The following is a 17,955-nucleotide window of genomic DNA, read 5'->3' as shown; positions in this document are numbered from 1 at the left end:
GAGAGGAGAGAGTGTTCAGGGGGCCCGGCGGCCCGCCAGCCCCTGGGTGGGGACACTCACCTGGCGACACCAGCATCGGCAGCGAGGACGATGGGCCTGAAGTGAGTGGCCGGGGAGGCGAACGCCTCTGGCAGCAACGTGGCCCCTTGGAGGCAGGAGGGTTGGCCGGGCCCCGGCCCCTGCACGGCCACCAGCCTGCTGTCACTGCTGATCTGCAGGAAGCCTGGAGACAAACATGGGGTGAGCAGGGTGGGTGCCGGCCTTAGTGGGTGCTGGCCTTAGTGGGTGCCGGCCTTAGTGGGGTGCTGACTTGAAGGGCCCAGGAAGGCTCGGGGCACTGGGAGGAAGGGAGACTCCAGGGAGAGGCCTGAGGGAGGGGCCTGGAGTCCAGGGCTGCCCCGAGCAGGCAGGGAGGGGGTGCGGTGCTCGGTGGGGGGCTGGAGTGACGGAAAAGGCCAGAAGACCCAGCCACAGACCGGAGGCTTGGACGGGCCCGTGGGGAAGGGTCTTCGTAGGTGCCACTGAGGCGCAGACAGGGCAAGACAAGAGCTGGGTCATCAGTGCGGGGTGCGGAGGTGGAGGCGAGTCGCCTGCTACGGCTGCTGGTGAGACAGGAGGGCTGACTCGAGCGAGGCCTGAGAGGCCGGGGCCAGAGGGGCCGGCAGGAGCCCAGAGCAGGGCAGCCGGGGGCCAGCTGCGGGCACGCTGCCTGCGGTCTCGGCCACGTCCGGAGGTGGCGTCCACTTGGGGCTGGATTCCCGGAGGCAGCCTCTGGGGGGATGGCAGCGGGGGCGCGGTGCGGGGCGAGGGGCCTGCAGGGCAGGGGCGGTGGGGACAGGCCGGTCCCGGGGCCCACCTGAGCCGGGCCTGGGCGCAGCTGCTGTGCTGGGGCTCAGTTCAGCCACCAAGAAGGCGTTTTGCAGACCGATGGTCTCTTCCTCCTGGCGAACCTGGGGCAGAAGGACACGGACAGCTCCCTGTTGAGACGGGCGCAAGGCCCCGGGGGTGCAGAGCAGACCCCCGCGGCGCGAGCCCCCCACCTGTGCTGACTCGCAGGCCTGTTTCTCTGGAGCGGGAGCCCCTGGGGCGTGGGGCTGCCCAGTGCAGCCGGGTTCCGGTGGGTTTCCGGGGCATGGGAAGACCGCCAGAACCCACACTCCCCAGAGTTGCTGTGTGCTCCCGTCTGCATCCGAGGGACCCTGTCACTGCCCGACAGGGCCCTGGCTGGTCAGCACGGCAGGACGCCGACAGGCACTGAGCGTCCCTCGGCAGGACCCCCAGGGTGCGCCCCCGCCCGCACGTGCCAGGGGTCAACAGAGACCAGGTGTGGGCCTGCGGGAGGGGCTGCTCTGTGGGCTCGTTGGCGGTGAAGGAGCCAAGGAAAGTCACGTCGGGAGGATGAAGGGTGACCTGCCTTCCGCCCTAGAGTCTCCCTGCATCTATTCAGTAAACATGGAAGAGCAAGGAGCCTCACCTCTGCGGCCCCAGGGTAGGATAAGGGGCCTGCGGCGTCTCCGCGGTGCCCAGCTTACCGTGCAGGTCGATGCCCTCAGGTGGGCTAGGATCTTTCTGCTGTCCATGCCTCTGTGCAGGAGGTAACCGCTGCAGGTCTGAAAGCAAGCACAGGCCAGCGTCCAGCACGCCTGGGGCACCGGCCCGCCTCACTCCCTCAGCGGAGCCCGTTGGAGTGTGCGGTGGCAGCCAGGCAGCCCGGGGGCTTCTCTCCAGGAGGACCCCGTGGCACCCCTTCTTGGGCAGAGCCACGTGCACCCCAGCCTCAGGGGCCTGGGATGAAATTCAGAGTCTCTAGCTGTCCTTCCTGGCTGTCCTGAGCTGGGAAGCCACGGAACGACAGGGCTCCCCCGACCCAGCCTGGAGGGCCCTCGGAGGAGTGCGGGCAAGTCGGGCATGTGGGGGATGCGCTGCAGGGGTCAGGGGTCAGCGCTCGGGTCCAGGACATCCCCGGCCACTCTCCGGCCGGTGGGTGCACTGGAGACACAGGACCGTCTCGGGGGAAGGCCGGCATTGAGCAGCAGAGACCCCTTGCCGCCCGCCCACAGATGAAGCCACGTCCTTCCCTGTCCAACAGCACTGACCTGCCCCAGAAACAAGAACCCGTGTCCCGGGCCCTGGACCTTGAGCTGGGCGCCCCCCCCCGCGGCCCAGTTACCTCGATGGCCTCGGCCGCGGACGGCCGCTCCTGGGCGCTGCGTCTGGCCATGTGCAGGAGGAGCGTCTTGAGCCTGCGTGGCAGGGCCAGTTTGTGGTCTCGGGGGATGCTGAACTTGGCTGCTGTCCACAGGATCGCGGCCACGCAGTACACAGACGCCTGGGTGGAGGAGGGGAGACGGCCGGCTGGCTCAGCAGACCTGCCCCCGCTCGGGCCCCGCCAAGGGCGCACCAGGCACCGTCCCCCAGGGCTGGGAGCTTCTGCAGAACCTGGAGGCCCCACCGCGGACCCTGAGCCAGAACCCGGGGGCCTGGCCTGGGAATCTGCATGGTTAACAAGTACCCACAGGCCTTTAGGTCTCAGTGTGACGAGGAAGACCTGGCGCCCCGGCTGGCCCTTCCCAGCTCGCTCTCCACGAGGGCAAAGGTGGCACCTCAGGGAGCCCGAGGCCAGGAGTCCCCCAGAAACCGTGCTATGCTGCTAAATGGCTAAGGACAGGCTCTCTGAACAGAAACCCAGGCCCCCTGGTATACAAAGAGGTTTATTCTAAAATGTGCGGATAAAAAGGATGCGTCGCACGCACTTGAGAATAATAACGAAAAGGCCGGTGCTCTTCCCTGTGAGTTCCAGAGTCAACTGCTTCTCCCTGAACGCCTTCCCCGATTTTCACCCTCTACCCTTGCATCTGCAGCCGACCTGTGACCAACACGTGGTTCCGATGTACACGTGGCCGACACCTTCGTTTCTCTCGAAAAGTAAGAGAAAGTGAAACCAGAGACACAGCTGACATCTGTGCTGAGTCAGGTAACAGTGGCTGACTCCCCAGAGGAGTATTTCCCAGAGCTTTTGTACAGACCTGACACGCTTTTCAGTTTAATTGTGTTGTTCATGTTTCCTCCATTACGTCAAGTCTAGTCAATTGACAAAACAATGAATCAAGCCCTGAGTTCAGCATCTGCTGATTTCCACGGTGTGAAGACTCCCGCGTGGCCAGCTCCAAGCTGCCACGGTGGTGCCAGTGAGCCGGGCAGGGGGAGAGATGGGCCCTTCCTCTAGGGCTCCTGCCCAGGCAACAGTCGACTAGAGCAAATCATGAAGAAATTCTTAGTTTTGAGTATTTATCAACCTTTAAAAAAATTAAGCTTCTTACTTGGAGGTAACTGTAGATTCACATACAGTTGTAGGAAGTAATCCAGCGGGACCCCATGTGCCTTCCACCCAGCTCCCCACCGCACTGACATCTTACAAGGCTGTAGCGTGGTATCACAACCTGTCCCCTGGCGTGGACGCCGGGAGATGCACGACATTTCCATCACCAGGATCCGGCCTGTCCCCTCCCAACTTAGTCGCCGGCAACTACTCATCTGTTCTCCACTTCTTAATTTCATCATTTCATATAAACGGAGTCCTACGATATGCGGCCTTTTGGGGTGCCTTTCACTCTCAGCCCCATCAACTGGTGGTCGCCTCGTCAACACTCCGTTCCCCCACCGCTGCTGCCGCTCTGCGGTGTGGACGCGCCACCCGCCGAAAGACATCTGAGTTGTTTCCAGGCTGTAGCTACTGCAAATAAAATTGCCACAAACATTCATGTCCAGGACTTTGTGTGAACATAAGTTTCATTTCTCCAGGAAAAATGTCTTATGAGTGCAATTTCTGGGTTGTATGGCCGTTGCATGTTTAGTTTTGTAGGAAACCAGCAAAGTGTCTCCCTAAGGGCTGCACCATCTTGCACCCCCCTCGGCAGTGTCACTCCACACCCTCGCTAGCATCTGGTACTGTCAGTGTTTTGGACGTTAGCCTTTCTAGTAAGTGTGTAGTGGTGGCTCATGGTTTTAAGTTGCGTTTCCCAAATGCCGTATGAAATAGAATACCTTCACGTGCTCACTTGCCATCTGATACCTTCTCTGGTGAGGTGTCTGTTCAGATCTTTTGCCCACTTTTTAATTGGGTTATTTGTTTCCTTACTGTGCACTTCTGAGAGCTTTTGGCATATTTGGGATACAAGTCCTTTATCAGATAAGTGTTTTGCAAATAGTTCTCCCATCTGTGGCTTGTCTTCTCATTCTCTTAACTGTGTCTTTTACGGAGCACAGCATTAAAATCAAGCATTTAATTTGAATGAAATCTAACATCGAGTGTTTCTTGCATAGATCATGCTTTTGGTGTGGTATCTGAAGACTCACTGCCTAGATTTTCTCCTATGTTATTTTCTAGAAGTTTTATAGCTTTGAATTTCCTTTTAGGCCTATGTTCCATTTTGAGTTAACTTTTATGAAAGTGCAACAAGGTCTCTGCAAAGGTTTTTTTTGGCCTGTGGCTGTCCCGTTGTTACAGCACCACCTGTTGAGCAGACCGTCCTTTCTCCTCTGCCAAAGACCAGTTAATTGTATTTGTGTGGGTTTATTTCTGGGCTACTTTGTTCCATTTATTTTTTGTCTTTTCTTTTGCCGAAACCACACTTGATTACTGTGTCTTACAGTAAGTTTTAGAGCTGGGTAGTGTCAGTCCTCTGACTTTGTTCTTCTCCTTCAATATTGTGTTGGCTATGCTGGGTCTTTTGCCTCTACATAAAAACCTAAGAATCAGTTCGTTGATATCAACAAAATAACTTGCTGGGATTTTCACTGAAATTGCATTGAATCTATAGATCAAATTGGGAAGAACTGACATCTTAATAATATTGAGTCTTCCAATCCATGAACATGGACTATCTCTCCATTTATTTAGATCATTTTCGGTTTCTTTCATCAGAATTTTACAGTTTTCCTCATATGAATCTTATACACATTTTCCTAAATTTTATACATAAGTAATTTTTTTGGTGCTAACGTAAATGGTATTTTAAAAAATAATTAATTAATCATTTTTTAAATGGCTGTGTTTGGTCTTAGTTGTGGCACGCGGGATCTTTCATTTCTGTGCGTGGGCTTCTTGCTAGTTGTGGTGTGCTGTTTTTTTCTCTCTAGTTGTGGCGCACAGGCTCCAGGGCACGTGGGCTCTGTAGTTTGCAGCACGCAGTCTGTAGTTGAGGTGTGCGAGCTTAGTAGTTGTGGCGCACGGGATTAGTTGCCCCGGGGTATGTGGGATCTTAGTTCCCCGACCAGGGATCGAACTTGTGTCCCCTGCATTGGAAGGCGGATTCTTAACCACTGCGCCACCAGGGAAGCCCTGGTATTGTATTTTTAATTTCAAATTCCAATTGTTCATTGCTGGTAAACAGGAAAGCAATTGACATTTGTATTTTAATCTTCTACCTGCAATCTTGCTACACCTGCTTATTAGTTCCAGGAGATTTCTGTTGATTCTTTGGGATTTCCTACTTAGGCAATCATGTCACCTGTAAACAAAGACAGTCTTATTTCTTCCTTCTCAATCTACATCCATTTTCTTTTCTTTTCTTGTCTTATTGCATTAGCTAGAACTTCCAGTACGATGTTGAATAGGAGTGATGAGAGGAGACATTCTTGCCTTTTTCCCAATCTTAGGGGGAAAGCATCTAGTTTCTCACCATTACTTATGCTACCTGTTGGCTTTTTTGTAGATATTCTTTATCAAGTTGAGGAAATTTCCCTCTATTCCTAGTTTGCTGAGAGTTTTTATTATGAATGGGTGCTAAATTTTGTCAAAAGCTTAGCATCTATTGTTATGATTTTTCTTCTTTAGTCCATGTGATGTATTACATTGACTCTCAATTGTTGAGTCAGCCATCCATACATGGAATAAATGCCACTTGGCCAGTTTTAAATTTTGATGAAGTTCAATTTATCCATTTTTCCTTTTGTGGAAAACTTTATGGATAGTGCTTTTGGTGTCAAGTCTAAAAGCTCTTTGCCTAGCCCTCCATTCCTAAGATTTTCTTTGATATATTTTTTTCAGCGCCTTTTGTAGTCTTTAGCATATAAATTCTGTACGTGCTCTGTTAGATTCACATCTATGTATTTCATTTTTGGGGGAGTGATTGTAAATGTACTGTGTTTTTAATTTTGGTGTCCACATGTTCATTTCTAGTATATAGAAATACAATTGATTTTTGAATGTTTATCTTATATCCTGTGACCTTTCAAAACTCAATTCTAAGTTCTGGGAGGCTTTTTTCGAGATTCTTTGGAATTGCTTGGAATTTTCTATGTCGACAGTTATGTCGTCTGCAAACAGTATTATTTCTTTCTTCCTGGCCTTTATGCTTTTTACCTGCTTTTCTTGCCTTATTGTAGTGGCTAGAACTTCCAGTACAATGTTGAATAGGGTGGTGAGAGTGGGCATCCTTGCTTTGTTCTTAGGGGGAAAGCATTTAGTCTTTCCACTAAGTATGATGTTAACTGTACAGTTTTTTTGGTAGATGATCTTTATTAAGTTGAGGAAGTTTCTTCTATTTCTATTTTTCTGAGTTTTTTTTTTAATAGATGGGTGTTAAATTTTGTCAAATGCTTTTTCTGCATCAGTTAATGTGATCATGGGATTTTTCTTCTTTAGCTGGTTAATATGTTGGACTACACTGATTGGTTTTCAAATACTGAACCAGCCTTATGTCCCTGGAATAACCCCCACTTGTTTATGGTGTATAATTGTTTTTATATCTTAGTAAATTCTATTTGCATATATTTTGTTAAGGATTTTTGCCTTTATATTCATGAGGGATATTGACCTATATACATATTTTTTGTACTATCTTTGTCTGGTTTTGGCATCAGGGTAATATTACGCTTCATCAAATGGATTGGGAAGTGTTCACTTCTGTTTTCTGGAAAAGACTGTGTAGAATTGGCATTAATTCTTCTTTAAACATTTGGTATACCACCCTAGTGAAAACGTCTTGGCCTAGAGATTTATTTTTGAGAGTTTAAAAATTACAAATTCAGGGCTTCCCTGGTGACGCAGTGGTTGAGAGTCCGCCTGCCAATGCAGGGGACGCGGGTTCGTGCCCCGGTCCGGGAAGATCCCACATGCCGCGGAGCGGCTGGGCCCTTGAGCCATGGCCGCTGAGCCTGCGCGTCTGGAGCCTGTGCTCCGTGACGGGAGAGCCACAACAGTGAGAGGCCCATGTACCGCAAAAAAAAAAAATTACAAATTCAATCTCCTCAACAGTTATGGAGCTATTCAAAGGCCTGTTTCATCTTGGGTGAGTTGTAGTTTATATTTTTAAAGATTTGGTCCATTTCATCTGTCATTGATTTTACGTGTGGGGAGCTGTCTGTGGTGTTCCATCACCCTTTTGATGTCTGCAGGGTCCATTTCATCTAAGTCATTGGTTTTATGTGTGGGGAGTTGTCTGTGGTGTTCCATCATCCTTTTGGTGTCTGCAGGGTCTGCAGGGATGTCCATCACCCTTTTGGTGTCTGCAGGGTCTGCAGGGATGTCCATCACCCTTTTGGTGTCTGCAGGGTCTGCAGGGATGTCCATCACCCTTTTGGTGTCTGCAGGGTCTGCAGGGGAGTTGTCTGTGGTATTCCATCACCCTTTTGATGCCTGCAGGGTCTGCAGGGATGTCCATCACCCTTTTGGTGTCTGCAGGGTCTGCAGGGATGTCCATCACCCTTTTGGTGTCTACAGGGTCTGCAGGGATGTCCATCACCCTTTTGGTGTCTGCAGGGTCTGCAGGGATGTCCATCACCCTTTTGGTGTCTGCAGGGTCTGCAGGGATGTCCCTCACCCTTTTGGTGTCTGCAGGGTCTGCAGGGGAGTTGTCTGTGGTATTCCATCACCCTTTTGATGTCTGCAGGGTCTGCAGGGATGTCCATCACCCTTTTGGTGTCTGCAGGGTCTGCAGGGATGTCCATCACCCTTTTGGTGTCTGCAGGGTCCATTTCATCTAAGTCATTGATTTTACGTGTGGGGAGTTGTCTGTGGTGTTCCATCACCCTTTTGGCGTCTGCAGGGATGTCCCCTGAGTCATTCCTGACATCGGCAATTTGTGTCTTCCTTCTCTTTTTGCTTTGTCAGTTTTGCTAGAAGTTTGTTAATATTATTCATCTCTTCCAGGAGCCAGCCCTTCATTTCACTGGTTTTCTCTACTGTTTTTCTGTTTTCATTTCACTGAGTCCTGCTCTCAGCTTCACTGTTTCCTTCTTTCTGCTTTGGGTCTATTTCACTCTGCTTTTGAGGTGGGTGCTTAGATTACTGAGTTGAGACTTTACCTCTTTTTTAGTTTTCAGCTTACGAGTCCTGTACATGCTTTGTTAGACTTACATCTAAGTATTTCATTTTTAGCGATTTTCTTTGTTTTTGAGGGGAGGTTGCCTCGTTACCACTGGGTGATGGTGAAAGTCCCAACTCTTCCTGAGGCCTCCTCTGACTCACACTCCCACCCCGGGAGGGGCACGTCTCACTGATGGGCAGGGGTCCTCGTCACAGGCTGGATGCTCAGCCTTTTCCGACAGCACCTGGCCTGGGCGGGCCGCCCTCCCTTTGTCCTACTGCTCCAGCTCCAGCATGCGGGCTTCCACCGGGCTTCTGCTGTGTCCGCTGGTGTTTCCCAGATGTGCTTCCTCATCCTCCACGTGTGAGGCAGGAAGGACACCCGGGGCGGTCTTAGGACCGTCGCTCCCCGGGGCCCAGGGCCCTGGCCTTTCTGTCCTCACACGCCAGCTTTCAGAACGGGGGGCAGGGAACTTACGTCTCCCCCACGTTCCTGAAAGCGGAAGTTCTACCTTGGTTCTGAATATAATTTACTTGATTTTAAGTCTGTACAATTGAGTTTTTAATAATGGCTGTGTTTGATAAGCATCTGGCAAACATCCCTGAAAGTTCAGCTGTGGGGTCTTGTGAGCACTGCCCGGAGCTGAAGTCCAGGCTCAGATGACACCCCGTCACCCTCCGGGAGGCCCCTGCAGAGCTGGGCTCTGGATGCGGTGGCTGCGTTGGGGGGGTCGTCTTGACCCTGCTGAGTCCTGACGCTGGGCCCATCCTCTCCCCACCCCTCCCCCTCTCAGGCTCTCTGGATGGGGGCGTGGGCACCACGGAGCGGGGCAGGGGCCACGGGAAGGGGTGGGGGCTGCGTTGGGGGTGTCGCCTTGACCCTGCTGAGTCCTGACGCTGGGCCCATCCTCTCCCCACCCCTCCCCCTCTCAGGCTCTCTGGACGGGGGCGTGGGCACCACGGAGCGGGGCAGGGGCCACGGGAAGGCGTGGGGGGGGCCCAGGTACCTTCTCAGTCGTCAGCTTTTGCTCTGCGACCTCGGGAGCCAGAAAGAACGAGTTGTAAGCACCTGAGACAGAAAACCCCAAACCCACTGAGCTTGCCTTCAGCCTTGGCTGTCGGAACCAGAGCGCAGCCCCCCGGGGGGGGCCCACCTACGCACCGCTGGCGGGAGGTGGCCCGAAAAGCACGGTTCCATCCTCGGCCACCAGCACGGAGTCCAGACACAGGTAGGCTGCAAGGGAAGGCGAGGGTCAGGGCGGCTGTAGACTCACTGGGGGACCTGATCCCCCTCAGGGCCGGCAGAGCCACGGTCGTGGGGCAGCCCCCTCTCTCAATCACCCCACGGGCTCCCAAGCCACCCAGGGAGTGCGGGGACGCTGGGGCCCTCGCTGGACACAGCACAGGGGCCAAGTGCTGGCTCCCCTTCCCAGAAGCCTGGGCGACAGGCCACGGAAGGGCCATCTGAGCCAGCCCTGGGGCACAGGAGCTGCGGGAAGAGGAGGGGGACAGAGGGACGTGACCCACCCGCCGAGCGCGGCCCTGGGAGGGGTCCCAGGGGAGGCTGGGTGCCGGCGCTTCGTACCCACAGGCCCGAGGCTCACAGGACCCGAGGGAGGCCAGAGAGCAGCGCCCCTTCCCTGCTAGGACCACCGTGGGGCCGGAGGCTGGTCCCTCTGCCTGGTAGGGCTGAGCTTCAGGGGTCACAAACGAGTCTAACGTCCGAGGACCACCACCCACCCCCCTGCCCCAGCCAACCTTCGTCTCCTTGGGGACAGCGTCGCCCCTGCTGAGAGGGTGTGGCCCAGGGCCACCGCACAGCTTCCGCCCCTCCTCAGCAGGAGGAGGCCCACGTTTGAAGCTGCCCTCTGACCCCCTTGGTCCTGAGCCCAGAGTAGATACCCCCAGGCCGCCACCGGCTCACAGGGTGGACACTGCCACCCAGCCCCAGGCTGTCCACACAGCCCACACGGGCGACAGAGGCCACGTGTGGCCCTGGGTCCTGGCCCGGACATGCTGGGGGTCGGTGGGCTGGACGAGGACCCATGGGAGGGCGTCACCTGGGTGCTGGCCGTGCGTCCGCAGGGTGCTGAGGCATGCGTGGGACAGAGCCCAGAGCTCGTACTCCTTGAAGGGCCGGCCCAGCTTAGACAGGAGGTCCTGCAGGGAGACGCCCTGAGGGGGGCGGGGGGAGGAGCCACATTCAGTGTGTGGGCACCTCAGAGAGATGCATGGAGGAAGACGGCAGGGCAGGGACCACCTCAAACACGTGGGGTTTGCCCCACACAGTGCACTCCTGGCATGACGGGCTGGGAGAGTCCCCACGTCAGCACAACAGGTGCTGGGGGTACACGTGGAGAAACCAGCACCTGTGCACGGCAGGTGGGATCGTAAAACGGTGCAACGACGTGGAAAACAGCAGAGGCTCCTCAAAGAATCAGACGTAGAATTACCATCTGACCCAGCAATTCCACTTAAAAGCAGGGTCTTGAAGACATATTTGCACACCCATGTTCAAATCAGCATGATTGAGAGCTAACATGTGGAAGCAACCCAAGCGCCATTGGCGGATGGATGGGTAAGCATTACGTGGTCCATCCATAAGATGGACACTCTTCAGCCTTAAAAAGGAAGGGAATTCTGCCACAGCTACAACATAGATGAAGCCTGAGGACACTGTGGTCCGTGAGGTAAGCTAGTCAAAAAGGGACAGACATTGTATGATTTCTCTTCTATCAAAGACTGAGAGCAGTCACACCCGTAGAGACAGAAAGTAGATGAGTGGTTATCAGGGCCGGGGCAGGGATGGCGGGTAAGTGTTTAATGCGGACACAGTTTCAGTCTGGGATGATGACAAAGTTCCAGGGATGGATGACGGTCATGATTGCACAACAGTGTGAATGCACCTAATGCCACTGTCCTGTACACTTGAAATGGTTAAGATGGTAAATTTTATGTTATGGGTTCCCCTTCCCTCGTACTGGCCCCCCCACAGATTAAAGTCCCAGAGTCAGAAGAATGAGTTCAGCTGGAAGGGAGTTCTCTGCTTTGCGGCCACGGGAAGAGCTGGGAGTACAACCGCCCGCTTGGACACAGAAGTGCATGTTCAGAGGAAGGTTCCAGAGGCAGTGTCTTCACCCCTCCTGGACCCCCCTCTGTGCCCAGGGTGTAGCTGCCTCGGTCCTGAGACTTCACTGCCTGCCTCATCCAGCCTGTGCCTGGCCAGGGGCCCAGGTTCTGGGGCACAGGGCCCCCCAAGCCTCCTGCTACATGTGGGGTTGGAGCAGCCAGCTTTGCACCCAGGACGTGCTCTCCAGAGGAGATCTGGGTCCCCGACTCTGGACCAGCCCTGACACCTGACGGGTTGTGACCTGTGTGGGGGCCGAGGTCTGGTGGGCCCTGATCCCTTGAGCCTTCGGGGCAGGGAAGCCTGGTGGTTAAGACCATGGCTGGGCTCCCAATCAGCTCTGCCCTTCAGCGACCACCCACCCTCCTCATGGCGGCCCCCAGCCTCAGTTTACCCATCTGGGAGGTGGGCTGTCTGTGAGGCTGGCGGGCATTTGAAGGTGAGCAGAGCCCTGGGCTCAGGCCTGAGGTTTTCACTTCGGTGCCTGGGCGCTCTGGGTACATGAGTGTGGTCGGGTGGGTGGACATGGGGAGGCCAGTGGAGATGGTTTGGGCTGAGCAGACAGCACGTGGGCATCGAGCATGTGTCAACGCACTGGGGTCTCCAGGATGGCTTTCATTTTAAAGTAACCATATTTTTCAAGTAAATTACCCTCAGGTGCTTATCAGGATATGAATAAAAATGTAACTCAGAGTCTGCCCTCCCCTTTGACCTCTGGGTCAGCAAAGCATGGTGGGAATGAAGCTGGTGGAGCCAGCACTGCTGCACAGACACACGTGTATTCGGGCCACCGAACCCCAGGTGACTTCGTCCCGAGATGCTCACAGGCACCCACCTTAGGGGAGCGACTTACTTCGTACTCAAGAGCCCGCGCCTGCGGAGGGAGCGCGTGCGCGGTGCGTGTGCACGCAGGCCCCTCCCGGGCCACGCGGGCCACGGTCACCCACCTGCTCCAGGGCTGCTCCGCCCGGCTCCCCGGCTCTGTCCGCAGTCCCGTCATCAGGCTCGGGAGTCCCTGGGTCTCTGCCGGCATCGCGAGGGCCCTTGGAACCGGGCAGGGGGCTTTCCTCTGTGGGGCCTCGGCCACGCGCCCCCCTGTCCCCAAGACGCCAGAGCTCGGCGTCTCGCTCAGGCCACAGACTGGATTCGGGCTGTGCCTGGGAGCTGGTAAGGCCATTTTTCCCCTCCGGAAAGGGCTTCCTGGGGTCTGGAGGGAAGAATTCTGGTGCCGGTGGCTGGGTTTTCGTGCTGGTCAGCGACAGGCAGAGGGCGCCGGCCTCGGGGCTGCAGGGCGGGAGCCGGGGCAGCGTCTGCACCTTCCTCAGGCGGCTCCTCTCCAGGAAGCCTCTGTCCGGGTCCCCCAGGGGCCGCTGGGCGTCCAGGAGGAGGCAGGCCAGCCTCTCGGGGACCAGCCCCTCCTGGCCCGGGCTTTCTCCGTTTTTCACAGGGGCTGACAGCAGAGCCTTGGAGGGCGGGGTCCCCGGGTGCTCCAGGCTTTCTCCGGCGGGGCTCGGGGGCTGGCCCTCCAGGGCAGGCAGGGCCGCTGGGTCCGCGGAGCGGTCCCCTGGCTGCCTCTTGGGCCCCACACTTTTTGGAGCCAGTCTCTCCCTCCAGGTGATCTCACTGACATCTGGGCAAAAGCAAGACGTGATTACAGCCGAGGGCCACGGCCAGGATCGACCTCCCCCTGCAATCCCCACGCTCACGGCCACCAAGGCACCCACTCCTGCAGGACCCCTGGACCCCCACCCATCACAGAGAGCACGGGGCCTCCCAGGCCCCCACCCCTTCCCTCAGGACTGGCCCAGAAACGTCCTCATCTGCTTCCTTAATCACACCATCTTGGCTAAGTAATGAGTCTCCGAAGGCTCTCGGTCACCCCCGCCACCCAATCCAGGATGAGCTTCCCGAAGGGGTTTCCTGAGGCCTGTCTAATTAGCTCATCCAAAAAGCACATGGTTTTGCTATTACGGTTACACAAGTGATACTCCCCAAAGGCATAAATTAAATCCGGCAGCAGCCCCAGCTCGTCCTGACGTACAATCTTCCACACGTGTGTCTGTGTGAACCCCTCTAGAGACACACGCCCTCCCCTCCCAGTGGCCTGCAGCCCCCTCAACGGAGCCTCTGCTCTCAGCGTTAACGCCCTCCCTGATGTTAGAGCCGCCAGCGGGCCTGGTGCTGCAGTGTCACAAATGCCAACGTGGTGGGAAATGCCGCTCGCTTGGCTGGGGGAGGGGCCCTGCCGCCCCCAGAGGCTCCACACCTCCCCTCAGGACCCTCCAGGCTCCCTGCTGCGAGCACAGTGCAGAGCAGACGTTGGCATTTGTTCAAAATGCCACCCAAGGTTATGCCTTGTGAGCCGTGAAAATCCCAGACGCTTCAGAAACAGCTTGTGTGGCCACCAGACTGGCGGTGCTGTGTCCATGTCCCCAACGCCCACAGGAGAGGACAGAGGTGACCGGTCCTGAGGGCAGTCACTTCCCATATGACCTGCCTGTCACCTCCAATTGTGGGTCAGAGCGTGTAAGTGTGTGCACGTTTGCAGACATGTTTGTGCGTGTGGGAAACTGGGGGTGTGTGCTGCGTGTGCACGGGGGTGTGCTCGCTGTGAGTTAATAGTCTAAATAGGTGTGTCCGAGTTTGCACATGCTTGTATGTTTCCATGTGTGCTGTGGGAGCACACGTGATCTGTCTGCATCCGTGTGCATGTCAGCGTGGGTGGCTTACACGGCGAACACGCTGGTGCGAACGTGTGTGTACGTGATCGTGTTAATGCTTGTGCCACCCATGTGTGCATGTGTGAGGGCGTGCACATGCCTGGGCGTGTGTGCAGGCTCGTCCACCTGTGTGCTTACCTTGAAACGCCCCGAAGGACTCGATGGAGAGCACCCTCCTCCCGGCAGCCGAGAGGCTCCGGCACAGGTGGCAGGAGGACGTGAGCTGCATCTTCTCCTCGCACAGTGCGATGATGCTCTGTGACCGGAGCCAGTGCTCAGCCCCACCCCAGCCCCCGTCGCCCCCTCGCCGCTCCGCTCGAGGCGCCGGGATCACGAAGCGGGGCGTCCTGAGCTACATGATCCCCGTGGGACAGAATCCGCTTCGTGAAACCAGCGGATTCTGTCCTGCCCGTGATGGTTATAATGCATGCCGTTCATCGCAAAAATGCAGAGTAAAGAAGTAAGGAGCCCGGGTGATGGGCGGGTGGGGGCCCGCGTGTGCGCACTGGCTGTGCGTGCGTGTTGGCTGGGGGCGCGTGGGGCGCAGGGCCGTGCCTGGGGGAAGCGGGGGCTGCCTTCGCGCCTACCTGCAGGTCGGGCCGGTCCCGGGGGTCCTCGGCCTGCATCTGGCCCAGCAGCGCTTCCAGCTCCCGGCTCAGCCTGGGCTGGGGCTCGGGCTCCGTCACATAGTCGAGGGCTGCCTTCAGCGTGGCCCCCAGAGAGTAGATGTGGGCCTGCGGCAGCACCAGAGAACCCACTGGGCGTGGGGCAGGGCCTCGCAGCCTCCCGGGCAGCACCTGTCCCCAGGCAGCCGCTGCTCCTCTGGGCCAGGAGCACCTGCGCTTTACAGGGCCGCCTCCCCTGCCCCCAGCGCGGCGATTCTCCTGGCCCCGGGCCACCCCCATGCTCCCGGGCCTGGGGTCTGTGCCGGCCCCGCGCCACCAGCCCCAGCCCACCTCCCCGGCACAGGCCCTCGCCTGGCACAGGCCCTGTCTTCGAAGGGCCAGCCTATTCTTTTTCAAGTGTATGCTTCAAAAACCGATTTGAGGAGGAGGAAAGGCAGGTTTCTTGCAGTTTGGAAGTCAGGGTTTTCCCCTGTGAGAGAGGGGCTCTTCACCCCATGCCTGCTGGGACAGGCTCACAGGGCAGGCCTCAGCCCTTGGGTCCTGGAGGGGCTGCCGAACCGCCGCGGCCAGGTGTCCTCCAACACCATCTGGCCTTCTCGCCTCATCCCAGGACCGTGCACGTGGGGCTTCATCATCCCCGCTTCACTCACAGGAAGCTGAGACCAGAGAGGTTCAGGAACCTGCCCGGGGCCGCACAGCTGGGCCAGGAGGAGCTGTTCGGGGCCCTGGGCCTTGTGACTCCAGAGAGGTGGGTCACACAGCTCAGGAGTAGAGGCCGGGCCCCCAGAGGCCGGCTCTCCCCACCTCCCTGCCCCGGTGCTCTCCCCACCCCAACCAGTGAGTCCCCCAACCTCCAGCCCTGGGCCCACTCTGGTCCAGGGTCAACACCTAGCCAGGGCCAGCCTCAGCCTGGCTGAGCGGTGGGGTCCTGTCAGGGACGTCTTGCCCGGCCTCCTCACATGACCCTCAGACCCCACCTTCCTGGTCTGTGGGGAAGTCTGGGACCACCGGCTCCTGCTGTTGTTCTAGGGCTGTCTGGTTTCCACTGGCCGCCTGGCTGAGACGCGCCCTCCTGACCCACCTCCCTGCCAGCATCTGTCTCATGAGCTGGGCACGTGGGGGTCCGCCCCTCGCCACTCAGGGCGGTTCCTGTGTTTTGCTGTTGTGACCAGCGCTGCAGTGGCCGTCCTCACGTGGACGTCTCTGTGCATCCACAGTGTGTTCACGAGGCCTCAGGCCCCGCAAGTGGGGCTACAATCTGGGCTACATCCGTTCCATCTGCAGTTTTCGGAGCTGCTGAGGAGCTTCCCTTGTGAGTCACCGGCCCAGCCGTGTGCGTGTGTCTGTGCGTGTGTGTGTGGGTCAGACCCCCTCCCCCTTCCAGCTCGCGGCCTCTGCAGCTTCCCCAGGCTCAGTGTCTCGGGCTAACCTGCGTTTCTGTGACCGTGAATGAGACCAAGCATCTGTTCATCTCTATTCGTTGTTTAAAATTTTCCTCTTTATGCCCATTCGTGGACTTTGCTAATTCGTCCGCTGAGCTGCTGCCTGTTTTGAGTGCACTCCTGGCACACGAAGGAGCTGATCCCTGGTCTGTGTGTCACACGTATATTCTGTCACTTATGTTTCAACTTTTTCATGTGTCTTTTGACATTCAAAAATTCTAATGTTTAATTTGTGAAACTGGATAATTTTTTTATTGCCTTCTTAAGAGGAACTTCCCTAGCCCACGACAATGGAAACAGCTTACTTCTGCCTTTTCCAATACTTCTGTAATTTGAAAGCATCTGGCTCTAACCCCTGTGGGTTGTACCTGTGAGCTGGCATGCTGCAGGGATCTGGTTTGGGCTCCTTCCTGATGGAGAGCCACCTCCATCTCCCACACTGTTAAAGAAGAGCCCACCCTCTGTCCACCCTGAACCCTCGTCCTGCTGCCCTCAGCTCCCCGGGGCTCCAGGCTCTGGCTGGCCTCCCCTCCTCTTACTCTGTGTCTCTCCCTCTGTCCAGACTGTGCTACTGTGCTATTTTAATTATGGTAGCTTCAGAATGCATTTTCTTTCTTTCTTTCTTTCTTTCTTTTTGTTTTGCTGAGCCGTGTGGCTTGTGGGACCTTAGTTCCCCAACTTGGGATCGGAGTGAAAGCGCCAAGTCCTAACCACTGGACTGCCAGGGAATTCCCCAGAGTGCATTTTCATACCTGGTGGACAAATGGCCCTCCATTTCTTTCCCAAAAATGTTTGACTATTTTCACATTTGTCAGGGTTAAAATATATATATAGGTTCCCCCATTCCCATTAAAAAAAAAAACCAAAAGGTTAGAATTTTATTGTAACAGCACTGACGTGGCAGAATTTGGGAAGGACCAACGTCGTACAAGATGAAATACTTGGATGTCAGCAAGATGGCTGTCCCTAGATTGTATCCCCCTCAACAACAATTTGGCATCCATCTGCGGACAAAATTTCCTTTGTGGGAGCTGTGGGATCCAGCAACATATGCCAAGGGACCTGGCAGGAGTCTTGCCCAGCTGTGTGTCAGGTGAGAGACAGACAAACCTCTGTCCTGGTTGTGGACCCTTCAGCTAGACTAACTAGGGAAAAAAAGAGAGGACTCAAATAAATAACATCAGAAATGAGGGACGAGTCATTGCACCTGATACCACAGAAACACAAAGGATCATAAGAGACCACTATTTATATGCCAACAACTTGGATAGCCTAGAAAAAAACAGATAAATTCCTAGAAACCTACAACCTACCAAAACTGAATCACGAAGAAATAGATAATCTGAACAAACTATTACTAGTAAGGAGATCGAATCAGTAATCAAAAACCTCCCAACAAAGAAAAGCCCAGGACTAGATGATTTCACTGGTGAATTCTACTAACATTTATTTAAAGAATTAATACCAATCCTTCCTAAATTCTTCCAAAAATTGAAGAAGAGGGAACACTCCCAAACTCATTATATGAGGCCAGCATTACCCTGACATCAAAGCCAGATAAGAACAGTACAAGAAAACTATAGACCAATATCCCTGATGAATATAGATGTGAAAATCCTCAACAAAGTATTAGCAAACTAAATTCAAAAGTAATTAAAAGGATCATATACCATGGTCAAGGGGGATTTGTCCCTAAGATGAAAAATGGGTCAATATACACAAATCAGTAACT

General features: G+C 55.4%; 1 protein-coding gene across 2 annotated transcripts in view; it reads right to left on the bottom strand.

Moving 5' to 3' along the window:
• KNDC1 (kinase non-catalytic C-lobe domain containing 1) overlaps positions 1-17,955 on the bottom strand; it is a 56,855-nt gene that overhangs the window by 21,150 nt on the left and 17,750 nt on the right. Inside the window, exons 4-13 of one of the 2 annotated variants that reach the window (XM_060126364.1) lie at positions 14,743-14,889; positions 14,294-14,411; positions 12,383-13,065; positions 10,369-10,483; positions 9,471-9,542; positions 9,316-9,377; positions 2,171-2,329; positions 1,533-1,610; positions 857-950; positions 61-223 (exon numbers count right to left, since the gene is read on the bottom strand). In XM_060126364.1, the coding sequence (XP_059982347.1) occupies positions 61-223; positions 857-950; positions 1,533-1,610; positions 2,171-2,329; positions 9,316-9,377; positions 9,471-9,542; positions 10,369-10,483; positions 12,383-13,065; positions 14,294-14,411; positions 14,743-14,889 (1,691 nt within the window). Of the gene's footprint in view, positions 1-60; positions 224-856; positions 951-1,532; positions 1,611-2,170; positions 2,330-9,315; positions 9,378-9,470; positions 9,543-10,368; positions 10,484-12,382; positions 13,066-14,293; positions 14,412-14,742; positions 14,890-17,171; positions 17,369-17,955 lie in introns of those variants that run through there. The other variant, XM_060126365.1, reaches the window with a different exon arrangement.

The sequence above is a fragment of the Lagenorhynchus albirostris genome, chromosome 16, assembly GCF_949774975.1.
Source record: "Lagenorhynchus albirostris chromosome 16, mLagAlb1.1, whole genome shotgun sequence".
Taxonomy (NCBI): Eukaryota; Metazoa; Chordata; class Mammalia; order Artiodactyla; family Delphinidae; genus Lagenorhynchus; species Lagenorhynchus albirostris.
This window is presented reverse-complemented; position numbering and strand designations above follow the sequence as displayed.